Source organism: Hipposideros armiger, unplaced genomic scaffold (assembly GCF_001890085.2).
Source record: "Hipposideros armiger isolate ML-2016 unplaced genomic scaffold, ASM189008v1 scaffold_768, whole genome shotgun sequence".
Lineage (NCBI taxonomy): Eukaryota > Metazoa > Chordata > Mammalia > Chiroptera > Hipposideridae > Hipposideros > Hipposideros armiger.
This window is the reverse complement of record NW_017732118.1, coordinates 676,656-699,386: the sequence shown is the minus strand read 5'-3', so window position 1 is coordinate 699,386 and position 22,731 is coordinate 676,656. Positions and strand designations below refer to the sequence as shown.

Here is a 22,731-nt window from a genome sequence, read left to right as displayed (position 1 = left end):
GAATGACCGGTTAGCTCAACTGGTTGGAGCATGGTGCTGGTAACACCAAAGTTGCCGGTTCGATCCCCACATGGGCCACTGTGAGCTGTGCCCTCCTTAAAAAAGAGTCAACTATGCCATTGTGGCATGAAAAGCAATGTGTAACCAATGACCATGGCTGTTCCCCAATAAAACTTAAAAAAAAAGAAAAAAAACATGGCTGCCTCTCTTCACACCTATAATTGAAAGATAGCTAACAGCCAGATAATCTTCTCAGTGCCCTGTGTCCATTATTTCTTTAATCTTCATAGATTATTAATCTTCTTATTATTATCCCCATTTTACAGAGAATAAGCTGTGAAAAGAGCATTAAAAACTGATCATTGCCATGTGCAAACTAACCTTAGATGTTAGACTAATATTAAATGTTTTTAACTTAGTCATTTATTCTGGCTCTGTCATCCGTGTATTTGAACTACATGTTTGGCTGTTCCTGAATTCTAGCTTTTTGGGATTTAGAGAAGAAGCAGATATTCATATTAGTCATAATGGCTAGGATTTAATTATGTGCCTGTACCTCCTCTATTTTCAACTTTTTCATCCAAAATGTCTTAGACATTTTATTCTATGTTTGCACAGCAACCGCATTCCTTCTATTCTGTTCCTAAATGGAGCAAATGTGCACTCACATTAGCTACATTTCAGTTTATGGTTAGCATATTTGCTTCTTATTATTAATAGGTTTAAGTTGAGACTCCTCTTTGCAGAGCTTAACTCTACATAAGCCTTCCATAGAACCATGTTTAGATGCCTTGTGGAAGTAAGAGGACACTTTAATATTTACTATAATTTTGGTTATTACTATTTTTATTTTCCTTGGCTCCTTATAAGTCTTTGAATGTCAAACTTGGAGACATGCTTACATTACTCGAGGTATAGTTGTATCCTAACTTTGTACAAGAGTAGAATAATGGTGGTTTCTTTGTTTTTAGTTACCCTCCTGATCAGGTATAACATTTTGTTGAGTATTTTTCCTCAGGGAACAAACAGTCTGTTGTGATTCTCACATCCTAACAAATAGCTCAGAGCTCATTGTCTTAACTTCAATCAGGATCATTTTCCTTACAGTTGACCATAGTTATGTATATGCGACTCTTCACACATTGATAAGACCTCAAAAGATTTATCTGCAATTTAACTCTTTAAGCTCAGTAGTTTCTTTTCTTTTTTTTTTTTTAAAGATTTTATTGGAGAATTGGGGGAGGGGAACAGCATTGGGGAATCAGGGAAAGGGAACAAACAAGTTGCTGTCCTTTTGTTCTTCAGTCTAGTTGTGGAGGATGTCGCTTCACTGGCCCATATTGGTATTGCAATCATTGCACTCTTCCCAGCTGAGGCAGTGAGTCGCCAGCCATTGGATGGCCACTCACAGTGGCTCACAGCGGCTGCCGGCCACTCACAGTAGCTCATGGCAACCCACTGCCACCTCACTGCAGCCTACGCCGTCACCGGCGACTCATGGCAGCCCAGCTCCAGGTCGAGCTGTTGTTCACAATCTTTGCTGTAGAGGATGCAGCTTACTGGCGCACGTGGGAATCGAACCGGCAGCCCTGTTTTTCAAAGCTTGCGCTCTTACCAACTGCAAGCTCAGTATTTTCTACCTGGAACTCTTGTGTACTCTGTGAACTCATTGAATTCTACAGTGTGCTCCCCCTCGCAGATCACAAATGTTTGCTGATGACTCTAATTCATTGCTTAAGCTTCTCTGTACAGAGAGGCAGTAATACCTCGCTTTAGTGTGGTCCTTGATGCTTTTACTCATTATTGAATTTTATCTTCACAACAATTCTTTGGTTGTGCAGCTATCATTACATCAGTTTTTCAGTTGAGGAAATTGAAATGGTGGTAAATCAACATTTGCAAATTAAATTATCTACTTCATCCCAAATCCAGGCCTATCACCCATTACTAATTGCAAGTCAAGCTTCTCTCTGAAACTTAGTCACAGTAACTTCTAATTCTCAGACTGTAACTTCAGTGCAGAAATTGCAACAGAGCTGTGCTTTGTTCTGTAGCAATGTATATTCAAAAGGCAATCATTTCGTTTTTGTAAGTAACATGTTTTTCCCTAGGAGAGATGTTGTGGGAATTTATATCAGTCATGAATGTGTATCAATAATCAAACATAGCTAGCTTAAAAACTTGAACTGAAAGATTGGTTAGTACTCCATCAACTGAACTGTTTCTTTCTCTGCAATATTGTGGTTCTTCACACGATTGCTGTGTTTCCAATTTGACACTTTTGGAGATCCATAAATCAGGACACATGCTGAGTCCCAGTCTGTCATCCTGAGTCTTAGCATTGGCTATTTATTTCTCTTCATTACCCAGCATCTACTTACTGCACAAATCAGTTGAGAAGCTTTCCATGATGGACCTCTGAGAGAAGAAATGTGCACATTTGTGTAGCTCTTCAATTACCAATAGGCACAGATTGTCTGAGTTTATATGCATATATTTTATTATTATTTTACTTTCGTATGTCAGAAGAATCTGGTATAAATATAGATCTAACAGTATGGGCTCTAAGTGACCAGATAGGCTGCCATGATCCATCTTTGGTCTATGAATAATATCCTGGATGCAGTGTTACAAATGTGGTGAGATTTTATAGTTTGAATTGTTGCCCAATTATGGACAATTACCATGTCTATTTGATGTCCAACTGCCACAGTAGTCCAGTTCCAAAATAACAGCTTCTCTTTGATGATCTTCTGATATTATGTTTACTTTCATTTCTTGACAGAATATATATATATATATATATATATATATATATATATATATATATATAGTTGTTTTTTTGTATATGTTTCTGCAGGGTCTACTGTGAGGACAGCTATATCAATCAATTGCACTGCTTTGTTTCCTTTATTAAATAACTGAATAGATGCTCTATTACTCTCTCTCTCTCTCTCTCTCTCTCTCTCTCTCTCTCTCTCTCTCTCTCTGTGCTGATTTGTTTCTGTGAGTCTAGCCTGGTTCAGTGTCCAATAAGTATTTCTAAAATGTTCTTTATCACACAGCTTGGAGGTTTAAATTGTATCGTGTCCTCAGCAAAACCATGCATCTCTTATTATCATTCATATCTGCCAAAATGATGCATCTTTCACAGGTTGCAACCCTTTTGAAAAAGATGAATTGTCCAAAGTTGTATGTAGACTACAATTCACAAGTCAAATAATATTTTACTATATTTTTATTGAAGTACAATATACATAAGGAAGAATGTACACATCATAAATGTCTAGCTTGGTGACTTTGCATAAACTGAATACAACTGTGTAATCATCACCCAAATCAGGAAACAGAATATTATTACCAGAGCCTCAGAAGCCCCTATCATGTCTCTTTCAGTGAGTACCAGTCCCACAAGGGTAACCACTGTTCTGACTTCTACAGTATTCTGACTTTTTCCTGTTTTTGTACGTTATGTAAATGGACTAAAACAGTATGTCCTTATTTGGGGCTGGCTTCTTTTCCTCAATATTATTTTGGGTTGTTGGAAAAGTCATGACGTATTTTTTCGATGTTTTTCGTTGCAAAAATACGTCATGACTTTTCTGACAGCCCAATATTTGTGAGATTAATACATGTTATTGCATATAATTATAGACATTTCATTCTTGTTGCTGGATAGTGTCGATAAATATACCATAATGTCTTTTTCCATTTTACAGTAGATGGGAATTTGGGTAGTTTCCTATTTGGGGAATCTTCCAATTTAGGACATGGCTTTTGGTGACTATAAGTGTGCAGTACCTGGCAGTGGAATGCAAGTCAAATAATATTTTAAATATACTTGACAAATTGACTATTTAGAAAAATTTTATGGTGAATCCTTTTGAAAAGGAAATAATCTCCACAATTTCTGCTGTGCAAAATGGATTCTTACATATGGTTGGCTATTTCACAAAGGAAGATACATCTGCTGAATGTCTTTCTAGTCTTTTATCTAATTATACTTACGTTTATAACAATAAGCAATTTGATTGTTATATTATCCTCTGGGGCTCAGTGTGTTTCAGAATTTGAAAATGCCCATAAAAATATCTTTAGCCGACATACACATGTGCTTTTCTATATTAGTCTAAAATTTAATTAAAAAGACAGACCAAGGAAACAAGACACGCCCACAGAGTCTCTCTGACCTACCGTTTAGTTTAAGAATGTTAGAGATCATTGCTTAATTTTAGCTCACAGGATTCCTCCCTCTACACCTTTTAACTTATGGATTCTTTGTTATCAGATGAGAATATTCTACTAGTAAACATGATATTGAAGATGTTTAAAAAAAATTGGTTCATGCACAAGCATTACATTAGAAACAAAGGGTACCCTGAGAATATTTGTTTACTTATAATAAAGATCATCAAGAGTGAGAGGGAAATAAAAAGGGAAATGTAAAAGACTTAAGCCCGTGTTCAAATCATGTAAACTTGAAATGCAATAGAGACAATAATTGCGTTTGAGGAATAAAGACTGAAGGTCATGGGCAAGGGTTAACTTTGGGAGTGGCATTTTCACATCATTATAAAGAGGAAGCATGAATAATTGAAATGGTCTACATGTACAGTTCATTTGACAGTCTTTGAAAGTATACTAAGTGCCAAGCCCTGGGTTGTGCACCAAGGATTTTTTTTTAATGAATAAAATTCTCAGTTAGACGAGGATCTCCCCGAAGCAGACCTTGAAACAATGATTTGCGTGAAAGTGGTTTACTTGTAAGGTAATCCCAGGAAGTACCAATAGAGGAGTGGGATAGTGAAATAGGGAAAGGAAAGAAGCCAATAATTGGACCAATTATTGAGCAGGTTATTGCCGTGGGCAACTAGAACTCAACCTTAATGAGAGAAACCTGGAGACAGTGAAAAACACACCTCATAGTTGTTGCCCACCAGGGGTAATTATCTTCCAACTCTCATCCATCATTGGCCGACTCATTTGTCAATTCCCTACAATGAGATTTTTGCCACTCCACTAAGATCATTTTCTGTATGGTCTTCGGGGAATTTCACATGGTCAAAGCCAACAGGCACTTTTGGCATGGGCTTGGGGAGTCAGACTGCTTGGGTCCAAGTGGTGGCTCTACCACTCACTATCTGTATGGTCTTCATCCAATCATTTACCATCATCTCTATTTCTCCACCTGTTAAATGGGAGAGCAGCAACAACAACAACATAAACAATGATACCTACCTCCTACAATCATCATGATGATTAAGTGAGTTAATACACATAAAGAGCTTAAAACAGTCTTCAAGCAGAGTAGGTATTCACATAAATGTTAGGTGTTATGATCGTTATTATCTCTTGTGACATCTATGTCATTTAAAAATGTTGACCATTCTTGTGCTTTTGAAATTCCCTCTTTTCCGTGTTTCTATAAAGGTACATTTCCTAGTATTCTTCCAACTTCTCTAGCCGTTCTTTCATCTTATTGACTGTTTTTGCTATATTCTTTCTTTATGTGTTGTATTTCCTGGGACTCCATCTTTAACCCTTTGTTCTGCTCAATCGATGCACCATACCAATGAGAATGAATTCATACTGATGGCTTCAGATTTTACTTCTCTGTAGTGACTTCTAATCCTGGATTTTGCTCTCTCCCAGAATACACAGCTGTGCCATAGCAGCTTCAGTCCATCTGATTACAGTGATAGTCCTACGTGATAGATCCTCAAAACCTCCCATTGAATAGGTCCAAGATTGAACTCATTATCTTTTCCCCAGACCTGCTCGTCCTGTTTTCTTTGAGTACATAGTGAATAATACCTCTAACAGCACCAACCTAAAGCCTGGGAATGTGTCTTAGACTCCTTCGTTTCCCCAGTGTTTAGCATAATGCCTGATATCTAGTAGATGGTAAATAAAATGGCGATTGGCAGGCTAGATGGATGGATTGATGGGTAAGGGTGCATAGAGGGGCAGATGGATTGTTGAGTGAGTCTGTTAGTAGGTAATTTATTTAGTTAAGTATTATCTGATAATCATGTAGAGTTAGTTGAAGGTCAAGGATGAGAAACCATAACCTTAGTGGGATGCATACCCAAATGAACCATTTTACCTTGCTACATTATATACATATGCCACGTTTGGAATGAAAACTTTCATTGCTGTAATTGAACAAGCATTTGAATGGTATTTTTGTTCTGAAATAGTGGTCTAAGCTGTAAAAGTTTCCGCCTTTTTCCACAATTAAGAAATATCTACCCACATAATAGGAAGAACTACTTCTTCCTCATATCAAGTGATGGACATTTAGAAACATGAGTTATATTTACCCTATTGAAATGAACTATAGGATATACAAAATATTCACTGACATGAATTTAAATGGCTTACCATGTTTATATAAGAAATACTAGGCATTCTAAAAATTTAGCTAGCATAGTATAATGTTACTGATTAGGGCTGTTTAGCACAAAGGCAAATGGGAATCAAAGACATTTTAAGGAAAGTCAATTTTATTGTTTTCAAATACATATAGTATATACCAGTGGGCTAAGGGGGGAAAAAGGTGCCAACTACTCATAATAAAGTAGCCTGCTATGATAAGTTGAAAAAATGGTCTGTACCTAGAATATCAGTTCTATATTGTTCTATGATTGATGAAAAAAATATTTCAGAAAGCTTAGAGACATTTTATTTATATTTTAAACAGTTTCTTTTAATATAATTTACTCTTTTAATTTGGTAAACTAAAGATTAAATAGAAGAATAATCAATAAGTCTCAACTCTAATAGGTGCTGCATTACCTGGTGGGAGCAACAACAACAATGAAACAAACAAACAAAAATGGTGTTCATGCATTATAGGGAGAAACTGATATTTAAACAGAGGCTAACATATTAACTGAAGTCACAATATAATATGTTGACTGAAGTTGGAATATAATCTGTTAACTGGTTTTGCAACACCTAGCAAACACCTCAACAGAAACGAACCTGATACAAATCATGAGTGCCACTTACTTGGTTGTATCTATTCTAGGTACCAGATTCTTGATTTCATGTCACAATCACTAGTCTTGTTGTATCTATCTAGTCCTGATGCTTATTTACAAAATATCTTAACTACTTCTTTAACTCATAACTTAGGGAGGCAACAACAGGTTTAATTAGGAAGGACTAAACTTATTATACGTCATGAAATAAGCACTATTTTATAATACTGTGCTGCATGCATTTTATTTGCCCATCCGTAGGCAGTCTCTGCCCTTCTGTACCTTGCTCTGTATTCTGAGAGGCCAATCTGTGTCATCACAGATCCCCCATGCCCTCTGGCTTCCCCTTGGTTGAGCCACTGGGGAGCCCTAATAAGAAACTGCAGAGAGTGGGCAGAGTGAGATCAGGATGTTTATTCTCCTAGTTCCCCCCGTATGAAGCTGTCATAGGCTGACTGTGTCCCTTCACAAAAGGTTACTGCTCTTCTCAGGGTGGTTTCCCCTCATGATTCTCAGCTTCTGGCCATTTCTCCCTCCCCTGATTTCTTAGCCCTAGATGTAGTATTATAACAGCTCCACTGCTACAAGACCTAGTTCTTGCACTATCGCCGGTGATTTTCCTACACCCTGATTATGTTGTAACTTTTTTTTTTTTGTAAATAAACCTGTCAGATCATTCAGGCCAGATCACAAAGGAACATGCATATCAAGCTAAGATATTCCGGAGGACAGTAGAGAGACACCGAATGGTTTAAATGAAAGAGTGGAGTGGTCAGATCTATATTAGTTCTACATTCTGTCTAAAGTATGGAAATTACATTGAAAAACAGAACTGAGGCGGGGGAGACTATATAGGGTCTATTGCAGACATGTAGGCAAAAAAAAATAGAGTTTTGCCATGGCAATCTAGGGGAAAAGGGAAGGAGTACAATTCTAGATTAGAGAAATTAATAATCAATTGCATATGGTATTTGGTGGGACTTACGGAAGAAGCTAGAATGTCAGGTTTCTTGCTTAAAGGATAAAGTAGATGGTGACTTATCACTTGTTTTCTATGACATTATTTCCCTTTTATGAAAGCAACTTAAGGAGAAGATGATGTGGTCCTTAAAAAAATAATGTGGGGCCGGCCGAGTGGCGCGATGGTTAAGAACTTGCTTGGGATACCAGAGGGCCCCGGTTCGGATCCCACATATGAGGGCCAGTGACACTGCCCTCCACAGCTAAAATGCTGAACAACAGCTCAACCTGGAGCTGGGCTGCCATGAGTCGCCGGCGACGGCGTAGGCTGCAGTCCCTGTGGCAGTGGATTGCCATGGGCTACCGTGTGTAGCCAGCAGCCAGCGTGAGCGGCCAGCAGCCGCAGTGAGCGGCCGTCCAGAAGCCGGCGACTGATCTGCCTCGCCAGGGAAGAGCGCAATGATGGTGCCAACTTGGGCCAGTGAAGCAACGTCCTCCACAACTAGATTGAAGAACAAAACGACAGCAACTTCTCTGCTCCCCTTCCCCCAATTCCCCAGCACTGTTCCCATCCCCCCAATTCCCCAATAAAAATCTTTAAAAAAACCAAAAAAACAAAACAAAAAAAAAACCTAAAAAAAAATAATAATGTGGCCATGTTTATTTTTAACATTCTAAAATCAAGTAGTAGTTCAGAGCAGAATCTTAGAGATTGTTACAAGAAATTTCCATATGGACTTTTGGGCCTCCCCACAAGAAGACCCTAGGAAAAGGTTTGGAGAGCAAATGATTGATTTGGGAGTTGAGAGAACTATCAGTAGAGAAGTGAGGAAGAGAGACAGATAAGGCAGGCTAGCCAATAAAGGATGGTGCGTTATCGAGGAGGTCACCCCTCTGGGCCCCTGGAGCTTTATCCCACTGGGAGAACTCAAACTCTTGCAAAACACATGCCTCACCATTATCTCCCCTACTGTCAAGGGTGCTAGAATATTCATACCCCAAGGCCTACTGTCAGTCACTGGTTGTGGGCTGCTCCTGGGAGGTGGGGCAGGAAGAAGGGCAGTGTCAATTCCTTGGTGTATCTAGCCTGCTCCTTAGATGGCAAAGTAAACTCTTTGTAGCAACACAAAGTCTTCAAGGAATAAAATGCTAATAATGGTTTTGGAAGTCAGGCTGTTGGGCACTGAAATGGTAAGGGTGCGGTGTTTGGGGTATTCTGCTATAGCACTTTCCTCAAAGTTCATTCATGTTTGGCTCAAAAGATTGAGAGTAGACAGAGCGCAGTTTTTACATATATGACCGATGTTCTAGGTCACCTTCAGGAAGATAATTTAGCAGCAACTCATGTTTGCCATTGAAAAAGAAGTAAGGGATTCAATTGTCCATCATCCTAGCTGTAACACAGTGAACAGTTTTTTAATGAGCAATCTACAATGTGAGATATTTGGATGTTAAATTTCCAGTGTCTCCTCAAAGCTAGCATTGACCCTTAGATATTTATGTGTTTTTCCTTTTGTTCCAGTTGAAAGAATTCAGAGTCAATGGGAGGAAGTACAGGAGCACCTTCAGAGTCGGAGGCAACAATTGAATGACATGTTAAAGGATTCAACACAGTGGCTGGAAGCCAAGGAAGAAGCTGAACAGGTGTTGGGACAGGCCAGAGCCAAGCTTGAGTCGTGGAAGGAAGGCCCCTACACCATGGACGCCATCCAAAAGAAAATCACAGAAACCAAGGTCAGTGTCAAAGATACGTTTTTTAAATTAAATACTGGTTACACTGGATGCAATTATACCAAGGATTACACTTGAATGACTTTTCATGTAAATTTATTAAAAGAACATTCGATTTAAGTTGAAATGAAGAGTACAGTTTTTGATGTGAAGTTGGGATTAGAGGAAAATTGATATACTATGAATCTATTAAAATGAGTTTAATAATTTGGTTTAATGGGCTGGTTTCCACATTGCACCATTTTGTAAGACCACTTCCAAGTTGATTGATGTACTTATGTACATAAGGTCAATCGGTTGGGCTTCATTTCTTCCTAGGGAAAGTAACAGGTCTACTTTTTTCCTACTTTATTTGAGGGCCCTGAATGGAAAAGGGAAGAGTAGGTATAAGGAGTAAAGGAGAGTAAGGTACACTCTCACTTTGGCCTCCCATTCTCTGACCTCCAGCCCAACTTCTTTCTCTCTCGCCTCTTCTCCCTCCTCTTTCCCCAAAATTACATCATGTATTTCTCTACTTCAAAGTCTAGAACTCTTCAGGATAAAAGAAAGAGAAAGGGAGAAGGGAATGAATTTTGTTTGATGGTGTTTTATCAAGCACTATGCATGGCGCTTTTCATGCATTTAATTCTTTCAAACCTCGTATTTATAGGTCAGTTTGGAAAGACCTTAAATGCTAAACAAATGGTAGCCTTTAGGGGATTTTAAGCAGAGAAGTCACATGGTGGGGACTTGATCAGATTGAGTATTTGATCCAAACCCTCTATAGATTTTTTTTTTCCTGGCAGAAAAAGGCCTTCTGCTAAACAAGTACCAAATCTCAGATTAGGTATGTCATCTGAGAAAAAAAACAAAAACAAAAACATACAGTTTTCCTGGATAAAGTGGCTCCCAATTCTAAATTAGTCAGTATTTAGACTATGCTAAGCTATATAGCATATGCATTTACACTAAGTTGATTTGAAAAACAAACTCTGAAGTCTCAATAGCTTAATACAGTAAACGTTAATTTCTTGGTTGTGTCATAGCTCAACAAAGGTTCAAGAGCCCTTCTTGGGAGCTCTCCCGAAATGGTGACTTAGAGATCCGGGCTTTTCCCATTCTGCTAAACTATCATTACAAACTCACAGCTTCCCAAGGTCATTGCAGGAGAGTAGGAGAGAATATGGTCAATCCATGGGGTTTTATGGTCAGGGCTGGAAATTACATACATCATTTCCACTCACATCCTGCTGACCAGAACTTGTCCCACATTTAATTTAAGGAAGAGTAAATGGGAATAATGAGCTAGTGAGCTCTTAGCCAGTCTCTGCCAAAGCTACTTTGCCTAACAACCCGAACTACTATAAGGACAAGATTTTTATTCATATGATAAGAATGTTAGAAAGCCACATAGGATTTTACAGACTTATCATTCATTCCCTCTGTTTTTTGTTTGTTTGTTTTTTAAGATTTTATTGGGAAATCGGGGGAGGGAACAGCGTTGGGGAATCAGGGAAAGGGTCATTCCCTCTGTTGAAGGCAACATCTAGATGAATAAAAATGCATTCTTTTACGAGATACCTGTTACCACTAAGATTTTCTCCCTTGGATGAACATAAATAAATTAGGGATGTCTAAGGATGATTTTCCTACTTCCTGGTCTGACTATGTGAAACATAGAATCTATATGGTTATTCTTGAAGGCTCTGGTCTTATCCATAAGGTACTCAGTATGTCATGCTATTTTTTTTCCTCTCAAAAAAATGTAGGACTCTGTGATTCTGACAAATCATGAAACAAGGTGGTTAACTGGTGAAGAGGAATTAACAGGAAAAAGGAGTTTGGACTGGACCCTTGAGTTAGATGAGGGGAAGGAGAGAGAAGAGGCATATGGTGATAGATTTGATGAGGTCAAGAAGACTCTGGAATTTGGCAAATGAGAAATAATCTTAAAACCTCTGAGAATCCTAAAGTGATAGCAAGAATGATGAGGATTTAATAGCTCTTAGAAAATCAAGGGGCTTTAAATCAGAGACAAAAAGAATTGCAAAAGAAAATAGGAAAGGAGGAAACAGAACAATTTTATTGTCAAAACAGGATGCTTTAAACACCTAAAACAAAGACAAGATTGTATTATAATTGCTATCCTTGTCAAGCTTTTGAAGTAAAAAAAAATTACTTTGGAATAGTCTAAAACTACATCATAAAAAATGGCTCTATGGAAACTTTTTGTTTGTGTTATATATTTTAGGAATTTAATGGTATATATTGCTGCAACTTCAAAGTAAGTTCATAATGCACATAAAGATGTTCAAAGCTATCATTTCCCTATCTTTTCCTGAATCACGTATGCTAAAACTAAGAGTAATCCTAACGCTAATACTAACATTTAGTGAGTACTTGCTATTTGTCAAAAACTGTGCTAATCACTTTCCATATATTGGCTAATTTCATCCTCTCAAAAACCTTCCATGAAAAGTACTAGTATTGTTCCTAGTTTACAGTTAAGAAAATTGAAACCTAGAGAAATTCAGTAACTCCTCTTACTAGTAGCAGAGTTGTGATGTGAATAGATAGTGATTACTCTTATAAATGACCTCATAGATTTTCTCTTCTACCTGTTGTCTTTGTGGTTAAAACAAATCAAGAAAACACTGTGAGGATCAGAAAGGGAGACAATTGTAATGATGAATTGGCAAGTAAGATTATATTGTTCATAAGCTACAAAGTGGAAAATGAAATAGTATACTGGGGAGAAATTTTCATATTCTGTTTTACTATGAAAAACTAAAAAGATCATTGCAAATTGGATTCCATTTTTAATGAAACTACTATTTTTAATTGTTATAAAAGTCAGGGAGCCTATAGGGGTGGCCGGTTAGTTCAGTTGGTTAGAGCGCAGTGCTCATAATACCAAGGTTGCTGGTTCGATCCCCACATGGGCCACTGAGCTGTGCCCTCCACAACTAGATTGAAACAACTACTTGACTTGGAGCTGATGGGTCCTGGAGAAACACACTGTTCCCCGAATTTAAAAAATGTAAAGAAAAGTCAGGGAGCCTATAAAATGGAGGACTGGACTTTGTCTGATTTGTTATCTCTATTGAGTGATAGTAGTTGGCTTATCTCTTATGGTTTTCTTTTAGGAAGGAAATATGAAAATAGACATAAGGAGACACTGGTTAATTTGACCAAAGATCTTTTTGCTCCATGAATTCTTTCTGAGTCTATGTACTTAAAATTAGCAAGGCAGCCAGTGAGCCTCGTAAGGCAATCAGCAGGCTGTGTCTCCAGAGTTGGAGAGCTGTGACTATAGCAGCCAGCCTCCCTGGCAGCAGCGACACTGATGACTACCCTCAATGTCACAATGAAATGGCTTTAAAGGCCACCACCAGCACTGTTACACCCTGAAAATTGAAATTAGTCACCATACCTGAGCTAAAGGAAAAAAAATCACCTCCAATTCTGATATTTTAATATTCATAATTGCTAATATTTGGCTATAATCACTTCCATTTCTTATCTTTGTCTTCATAATGTAGATAAAATTTTGATTTCTGGTTTTAAAGTTAGTGTTATTGCATACACATTTATATGTGTTGCTATATAACTTTTAATAATTGCCATTTTTAGTTCTTTACGATATTTCATGAAGTTCCATCTTTAACCATTTCCTTACTCATTGGACATTTAGAAAACCTCCTCTCTTGCTTAGAAATAATGGTGGACAAAAAATGGGAACAATAACAACCTCTTTACAAAATGGAAATCAAATCTAAGATGGCATCTGGAAAAAGTCCATCTTAAAAACAGGGGTGGGGTGGAAAGAGATAACAACAGGAGAGCCTTGATTTGGCGAAAGAACAGACTGTAGATAGCCTAGTGTGTCAGTAATTAATGAGCAGGTCATTCAGAGATTCCCATAATATATGTCTCCTTTCTTTCCTATATAACCCTTAGTTTTTTGGAAACAAAAACAAAGTAAGTAGTTGGTTTGCTTAACCACATGGCTTCATTTGATCTTATCCATGGCCCTGATAAAACAGTAATGTTCTTTTGAGATAGAAAGGCAGACATTAGGGAAAATCATGCAGGATTTCCATTCTAATCAGAATCCCTGCCAGTAGGCTATGACAGAATCCTATGAGAGATGATGCCATTTAGCTTTCATAAGAGGTAAGATGGTGCGCCATTGGCACCTAACACTGCCAGCAATGGTCATCATGGGATTTATTTCATTTGGCAGAAATCTTAGTTGACTTCACAACCTGTTCCCCAGGCTATTAAGATTGGTCCAAACTTGGCAATGGATTCTTTGGGAAAATTATTCCTTGATGATTTTAAACTTTCCCAGTGTCAAGAGAGATTTACCCAGGCTCAGAGTTTTCATTTATTTATTTTTTCCCTTTTCAGCTTTTGAAAGAGAAATTCCTTTTTGTCTGCTTTGTGATTGCTTTTGTGTCAAATTCAGCATAAAAGCTTTTCAAACGTGACAGCATTAGCTGTTTTGTGCTTGACTGAGCTAAGAGTACATGAATTCAATAGAGAAGTGAAATCTTGTTTGAGCCTAGCTGATTTGGCTATATAATACTTAAAGCTATCTGAGGCGAGAACTTCAATAATTTATCAAATTATTGAATAAACATGTGCAAGGCTACAAAATATCTGTGTTTTTAAGACATTCCTCACGGAACTTGAAACATAGATACACTGTAATCATGTAAGTAATTTAAAAAGTTGGACTCATTATATATAGTAAATACAGTAGCTATTTGAGGGTCTCAAATCATTTTACTAGGAAAGAAACTCATCAAAGAAGCTTTATTTTCAAAAATGGACGTAGAGCCTTATAGTTTTAATTATTTGAAGGGTGGGTGGTATTAGATAATATCCGTATCTGCCATAAGGATATGTACGGTAATTGAAGCTGAATTCCTCTTTCACACATTTGGTTTACTTCTAGACTTGAACAAAATTAAAATAGGCAAATGGACCCCCACTGGTATTTTGAGGTTTGCATTTCTGATACAATAATGAAAACATTACCAGAAATCTTCTTACTGGGATGTACCATTTCTTCATGCATTTTCTTTATTCCCTTCTGTTCTCCCCCTAACCCTTCCACATGATTAAGGAGAAAAAAATCAATAGCCTGATAGTATTTTTCCTGCCAGAGTAGGTATGAAGCTGTTAAACTTCTCAAAGCATACAGAGTCCTTTCTACATCACTGATAGAGCACAGGAAGTAATGGGTAGTTTCCCCAGGTACTGCTGGACTATATAAATGCTTAATTCCGACTTAAATAGCATTATGTTCTGATTGCACCATATTTTGCCTTGTTTCCTTTTCACGGTGTAACTGAAATGTGACTACTCTGTAAATCCACTCCTTTACAAAAGCAACACATTGTAAAAGTTGTCAAAATTGCCTTTTCTGGACTCTGGAAATTAACCAGAGGTTGTCAATAATATGTAAACTGCTGAATTCAGTAAGGACAGCAGGATTGAGGCTTTTTAACTTGGCTTATTTCCATTATTTTTTCCCCAGCTACATAGTAGCCTTGAAAATCAGCAGCCTTACAGCCACCAGAGAGGGAGGACCAGGATTGGGGTTCCTCAAAAGGACCTATTTTGCACCCAGCACATTATCACTATTTGATCTGTCTTGCAGGTCCCTAGAACAAACCTATACACAAGGCCTTGTCATTATTTGACATGACTTTAAGCTAACTCCCCCAGGAAAAGCCCTAGCCCCAGAATGTTTACCCAAAACAATCAGCAGCAATTGTTTAAATAGCCGCTGCCTGAGACTGTGATACCAGTGGAGATGACCACTGGTCTGGAGAAAAACTTAAAGAGATCTAGGGAATGAGATGTCTTCAGGGAAAAGCTCCGACATATTCCTGGGACATCTAGAAATCTATGTGCATGTCTTACCCCATAGAGGATATCAATAAAGAGATGTAAATTATAAACAGGAACCAAGTAGAGATTCTAGAGTTTAAAAACACATAACTGAAAAAAATTTTTCACTGGAAGGGCTCAACATCAGACTTGAGCTGGCAGAAGACTCAGTGAACTTGTAGACAGGTCTTAATTCTACTCTGAGGAAAAGAAAGACGATTGAATTAAGAAAGTTACATGAAGCAAAAACTGGCAGAACTGAGGGGGAAAATAGACAATTCAACAAAGTAGACACTTCAGTACCCCACCTTGAATAAGGATAGAACAACCAGGCAGAAGATCAACAAGGAAATAGAAGACTTGGAAAATCACCATGAACTAACAAGACCTAACACTCCACCCAACAGTAACACAATACATGTTCTTCTCAATTGTACATGGAATGTTCTCCAAGACAGACCATATGGTAGGCTGTAAAACAAGTCTCAATACATTTAAAAGGATTGAAATCATATAGTGTAGATTCTCTGACTATATGGAATGAAAGTAAAAATCAAAAACAAAAGTAAATTTGGAAAATTTGCCAATATGAGAAATTGATACAACACATTCTTAAATAACCATTAGGCCAAAGAAGAAGTCACAAAGGAAATACAAAAGTACTTTCAGATGACTAGAAATAAAAACACAACATAATGAAACTTATGGGATGCAACTATGCATTGCTTAGAGTGAAATTTATAGCTATAAATACCTATGTTAAAAAATAAGAATGATCTCTCGGATTCTACATATAAAATAAGCTGCAAACTGCCATTTTGCGGAGCATTTTCTCAATCCATTGAGATTTTGCTTCCTGGCAATTGTCATCATGTTGGGGCTCAAATAAACTCTTACAAGCTTTAAAAAAAGAAAAAAAAAACAGATGAATGATCTCAACTGAGTAACCCAAGCTTCACCTTAAGAAACTAGTAAAAAGAGAACATTACACCTAAAGCAAGCAGAAGGAAGGAAGCAATAAAGATTATATGAAATCAGTGAAATATAGAAAAGAAAATCGAGAAAAAAATCAGCAAAACTAAAAGTTGGTTATTTGAAAAGATCAATAATAATGACAACGCTTTTGCTAGACTAAGGAAAAAAAAGGGAGAGAAGGCTCAAATTTCTAATCTTAGAAATGAAAGAGGACACATCACTAGTGATCTTACAGAAATAGAAAATATTATAAGAGGATATCATGGATGGAAGAAGTAGGAAATCTGAGTAGACCTTAACAAGTAAAGAAATTGAATCAATAATTTTAAAACTTCTCCCAAGGAAAGACCGGTGCCCATATGGGCGAATCCTAGTAAACATTCAAACAATTAATACCAGCCTTTCACAAACACTTCTGAAAAATAGAAGAAGAAATAATATTTCACAACCAAAGATATCACATAAAAGAAAACACTATAGACCATTAGGACTTGTGGATATAGACTCAAAAAGCCTCAAAAAAATACTATCATACATAATATAGCAATATATTAAAGGAACTGTATACCATAATCAAGTAAGAATTATTCCAGGAATACAAGGTTAGTTAAACATACAAAATGTAATCAGTGTCATGTACCGTATCAGTAGAATAAAGAACAAAAACCACATGATCATCTCAGCAGTTGCAGAAAAAGCATTCTACAAAGTCCAAAAACCCTTTCATGATAAAAACACTCAACAGATTAGGAATAGAAGGTGTTGCAGTTTGAATAGTGCCTCCTTAGATGTGTTGAAGGCCCAAACCCTGGCCCCTGTGAATCTGATCTTATTTGGAAGTAAGGTCTTTGCAGATATAACTAAGTCAAGGTAAGGTCATACTGGAGTCAGTTGGGCTCTTAATCCAACGTAACTGGCATCCTTACAAGAATAAAAGAGACCTACACAGAGAGAAGAATGCCATGCAAAGACGCCAACCCCAGGGAAAACACCATGTGACAACAGAGGTAAAGATTAGAGGGATGTAGTCAAGGAACTGCAAAGATTGAAAGCCACCACCAGAAGCTAGAAGAGGCAAGGAAGGATTCTCCCTGTAGTTTTCAGATGGAGCATGGCCTGCTGACACCCTTGATTTGGGATGTAACCTCCAGACCTGTGAGATTATAAATCTTGTTGTTTTAAGTTACCCAGTTTGTGGTACTTTGTCCTTACAGTCCTAGGAAAATAAGACAGGAGACTTCTTCAACTTGATAAAGGATATCTAAGAAAACTTTACAGCTAATATCATGGTGAAAGACTGAATGCTTTCCCTGAAGATCAAGAACAAGATAAGGATATCTGCTCTCACCACTTCTATTTACCAGGCCAGGGCAATTAGGCAAGAAAAAGAGATAAAAGTTATCCAGATTATAAAGGAAGAAGTAAAACTCTATCTGTTTGCAGAATACATGGTCTTATATATAGAAAATTCTAAGGAATACATTTTTTAAAGTATTAAAATGAATACAGTAATTCAGTAAATTTGCAGGATACAAGATCAAAATACAAAAAGCAATTGTTTTTCTATACACTAGTAATTAATAGAGTGAAAAATGAAATTTAAAAAACTATTCTATTTACAATGGCATCAAAAAATAAAATATTTCGAAGGCCGGCCAAGTGGCTCAGTTGGTTAAGAGCTCGCTCAAGAGTTTGAGCTCTGAGCAACAGAGGTTCGAGTCCAGCCCAAGCTGAGCAGCCGCTGAGCTGCCAACAGGTAGCAGGATGGCTCAGCTAAAAAAAAAAGGCTAAAAAATAAAATATTTCGGAATAAAATAAATGCAAGACTATACACTGACAACTACAAAGCACTGTTGAAAGAAATTAAAGAAGATCTAAATAAATGGGAACATTTCCCATGTTCCCAGAGCAAAAGACTTAATATTGTTAAGATGGCAATATTTCCAAATTGATCTATCGACTTTGTGCAATTCTTTCCAAAATTCTAGCTGGTTTTTTTTTTAAGAAACTGGCAAGCAGGTCCTGAAATTTATACTGAAATGCAAGGGACAAAGAATAGCCAAACAGCCTTGTAAAAAGAACAAACTTGGAGGAGTCACAATTCCCAATTTCAAAACCTACTAAGAAGCTATGGTAATCAAGACAGTGTGGTACTGACATGAAGATAGATATATAGATTGATTAACTAAAATTAAAAGTCCAGAACTAAATCCTTGCATTTATAGTCAATTGATTTTTTTAAAAGAGTACCAAGACCAGTCAATGGGAAAAGAATAGTCTTTTTAAAATATCGTGCTTAGATATCTATTGTAAATATCCACATACAAAATAATGATGTTTGACCACACCTCATATCATACACAAAATTAACTCCAAAATGGATCACAGAGAATGGACAATGGAAAGTGATCAACAATGGGTTGTCAATAGGAGTTTCTCATAGGGATGAACAAAATGTTCCAAAATTAGATTGTGGTGATGGTACTAAAAACCGTTAAATTGTACACTTTAAATGGGTGAATTTTACAGTATATGAGTTATATCTCAATAAAGTTTCTTTAAAAAGGTATATTTGCACATTATTAAGACTACAGATCTTTTCTTGCTCAGGTTTTATAAACTACTTTAGAAACATAGTTTCTAAATATTTATTAACAACAGGACCTAATTTTTATGTGTCATTATACTGACTTATTCTATTTTGGCCCTGGTTCCCAACTAGCTGGAGCTAGTAGATTGCTCTACTCTGTCTGAGATGTGGTCGTACCTGAGTAGAAATGGCATCCAGGATAGGCTAAGTCATGCCATAGTAACAAGCAATCCCCAAATCTAGATGCTTAGCACAAAGTTTACATTTTATTTATGTTACATGTCCACTGTAGATTCACAAGGGGTTGCTACTTAGCTTCATCACGCAGGGACCATGGCTGATGACAGCTGCGTCTTGATATAGAATTTCATGATCAAAGATGCAGGGATTAGTAGACAATGCCATTGGCTCTTAAACCTCCTGCCTGGAAGTGACAAGGAGCCAAAATCAGTTGCATTGCCATCCCTGATTCAATGGGGTACAGATGTATAATCCTCTGGCATGAAAAGGCCCTGAATGTTTGTGAACAATAATGCAGTTTATCACAAATAGTCAAGAAAAATGCCACTTTCTGGGGATCTGTCTCCTCTGGCATTCTCTCTCCAGTCGTTTCCACCCAACCATTTTCACACCCTCTCAACCAGACTTCTTTTAGCTGCCTGGGGTAGCTGGGTGATTTGTTAATTACAACACTGCTTAAGCCTTTTAATAAACTCAACAAATTAAAGAGAAAGGCCAGATAAGAGAATGCTTTCCAAAATGTCATAATGAAATTAAGGTAATGAAGTACTTGGAGGGCTCTCGTCCCTTCTTTCTGTAGAAAACATATTCCAGAGAAACTGGAAGAGAAATGGGGCCTGAAAGTAAAGAGGGGGAAAAATAAATTGTATGCCATTAGTTTAATTATAAAAATTCATTACATGAAGCCATGTAAGACAGAAAATAATGGAACTCTAATGGGTTGGCCGATAACACATTTACTAGCCTGCTCTCAGCTTGTAGTCATTGTTGAAAGGACAAAAAAGTAACAACTTTAGTATGTAGTCCTCAAAGCTATTGAAAAGATTAATCATTTCCAGTAAGCTGGAAAATGAGTGCTATTTTCTTGAATAGTATCCCCTGTACAGAGTGTTACCTTCTGAAACTCAGTTGTTTGGTAATGTCAGAGGTTTAATAGATGAGTCTTGAAGTTAATGGTGAGAGGCTTTACTTTTGAAATCGCTTCCTTACAGATATTTTAACGTTTCTATTATAAATCCATAAAGAGGTGGTACAGGTCATTTTAATTCACACATGTAAAAAAGAACTTGCGTGTCTTAAAAACTTGCATTTTCCCAATAAAGATTTATGGAACATGCATTCATATTTAGAAGTAAATTGTTTATTGATTTTTTTAATAAGCCAAATATGTATTTTTTTCTGCTGTCTTTGTCTGGGAGTGTCTTACTTTATTATACACAATAATTTTCCAATCATGTTGTACTCATCAAGGAGATTATTTTGTGTTCTGCAAAGTTCAATTAATTATAATATATCCAATCATCTTCTTTAAATTCTTTTATATGGAAGCATATCTTCTTGAACTAGATTGAAACTTGAATATTGGAGTCAAGAAACCTGCTTTTTTTGTAATGCCTCTTTCACTGACTAGTTATGTCACCTTCAAAAAGTCACTTATCCTTTCAGAGTTTTTCTGTTCTCCTATGGCCAGCGATGGAATTGGTTAAAAGGAAAGGAGAAAACAAAAGATGAAAGTGGATATGTAGGTAAGGGTCCTATACTTGAGGGCCTTGTAATCCAAGGAGAGAGGTTTGAACTTTGTCTTCTAGGTAATAGGGAGCCATTGAAAGGTTTTATAGAGAAGTAATTTGGTTCTACTTGCATTTCAAAAAGATCTCTTGAGCAGATGTCTGTAGATGGAAGAGCTGGACTGAGAGTGGAGGGAGGGAGCCAATAGAAAGGTTATTGCAGAGTCCAAGCAAGAGATGATGAGGGCTTAAATTAAGGTAGTTGCAATGGAGGTCGAAGATGTGGATATAAGGGAAAATGATAGCACCACCTTGCTGTGGGTATGCCCCCCCTGCCCCCTCCTCCAGTTGAAGTTCAACTTCAACTGCAAAGGAAGAAGATTGGGCTAGAGACAGAACCTTGGGGGAACACCAACATTTAAGGGACAGGCAGAAAAAGAGAAACTTGAACCGTAAGAGAGTATAGAGGAGACCCCAAGAGAAGTGGCCGAGATAGGCTAGAGCCTCAAAAAGAACAGCGTAAGTAGTCAACGGTACAGTTGCTGCAAATAAATCAAGTAAATGAGAACCGAAAACTTTCCACAGACGTTGGCCATTGGTGACTGAATTGGTTAACTGTTTTCCCAAAAATGCTGCATACCAACTTCAAAATGTCAGTGGCACACAACAATGAACGTTTATTTCTTTTCTGTGAGTTTGCAGCTTGGCCGGGGTTGGCACTGCTTCAGGCTGCAGGCTGATTGGGGTGGCTCTTCTCCACCTGTCACTCATCCCTCCCCAGGGGTGAGCAGGCTTGCCCAGGGCACGTTCATCTCATGGTGAAGGCAGAAGTGCCAAAGGGCTGGCTCCACTACAGGAGCGCATTTCAAACCTCCGCTTGTGTCATTTCTAGTAACATCCCCTTAGGATTAGGCAAAGCACATCATATGGCCAAGCTCATGGTCAAGGGCAGGGAAGTGAACTGCTTTTTGTATCAGGAAATTCAAAGTTACATAGCAAAGGGCATGGATATAGGGTGAGGTAAAGAATTGAGGCTAATAATCCAATTGGCCGTAGTGGCTTCTGTCAGAATAGTTTTAGTGGGATGGCAGTGGCAGAAGCCTGATTTTGATGAGTATAGTGGCAGGAATGTAATCAAATTGAGGCAATGAGTTAACAGTTGCCTTCGAAGGACTGTAACTGTGAAGAGAAAGAAAATGATAGAGAGCAGATTTTGTTGTTGTTATTTAATGATGGAGCAGAGACTCGTGTTTGATGGCTGTGGAGAAAGACCCTGCAGAGAGACAAGAGGCTGAAAAGACGCAAAGAGAGAGGGAGTACATGGTAGGAGATCCCAGAAAAGATGAGAGTACAGAGTAATCAGCTTCCCATGGTGCAAGAGTCACCTCTTCCCCTGAGACTGGAGAGAAGGATGCAAGATGTAAAGTCTGATAATTTTATGAAACTGACGTTTCATAAAATATTGACGTTTTATGAAACTGAGGCACAGAGAGGGTAATTAACTTCCCCATTTGTCACATAACCAGTATATTAAATTTCCCGTGTGATTTCCCGCATCATTTGCTGCGAGATTTCTTTCAGTTTGTATCATCAGGGTCCAGTCTAGAAACCACAGTAGACATTTCAAACAGAGGGAATTTGATCCAGACAACTCGTTCTATGGCTGATAAAGCAGTTGAAAAGCCCAATAGGAGATAGGAAGCAACCTGGAGTTTAGCAACATCAAAAAGCTATTACGGGCCGGCCGAGTGGCGCGTTGGTTAAGAGCTGGCTTAGGATGCCAGAGGGCTCCGGTTCGGATCCCACATATGAGGGCCAGTGACACTGCCCTCTACAGCTAAGATGCTGAACAACAGCT

At 37.7% G+C, this 22,731-nt stretch overlaps 1 protein-coding gene across 5 annotated transcripts in view; it reads left to right on the top strand.

The window, feature by feature from the left end:
* LOC109373985 (dystrophin-like) overlaps nucleotides 1–22,731 on the top strand; it is a 606,466-nt gene that overhangs the window by 39,109 nt on the left and 544,626 nt on the right. For all 5 annotated transcript variants that reach the window (XM_019628250.1, XM_019628248.1, XM_019628247.1 and 2 more), the window contains exon 3: nucleotides 9,469–9,680. In XM_019628250.1, coding sequence (XP_019483795.1) covers nucleotides 9,469–9,680 — 212 coding nt within the window. The remainder of the gene's footprint in view (nucleotides 1–9,468; nucleotides 9,681–22,731) is intronic.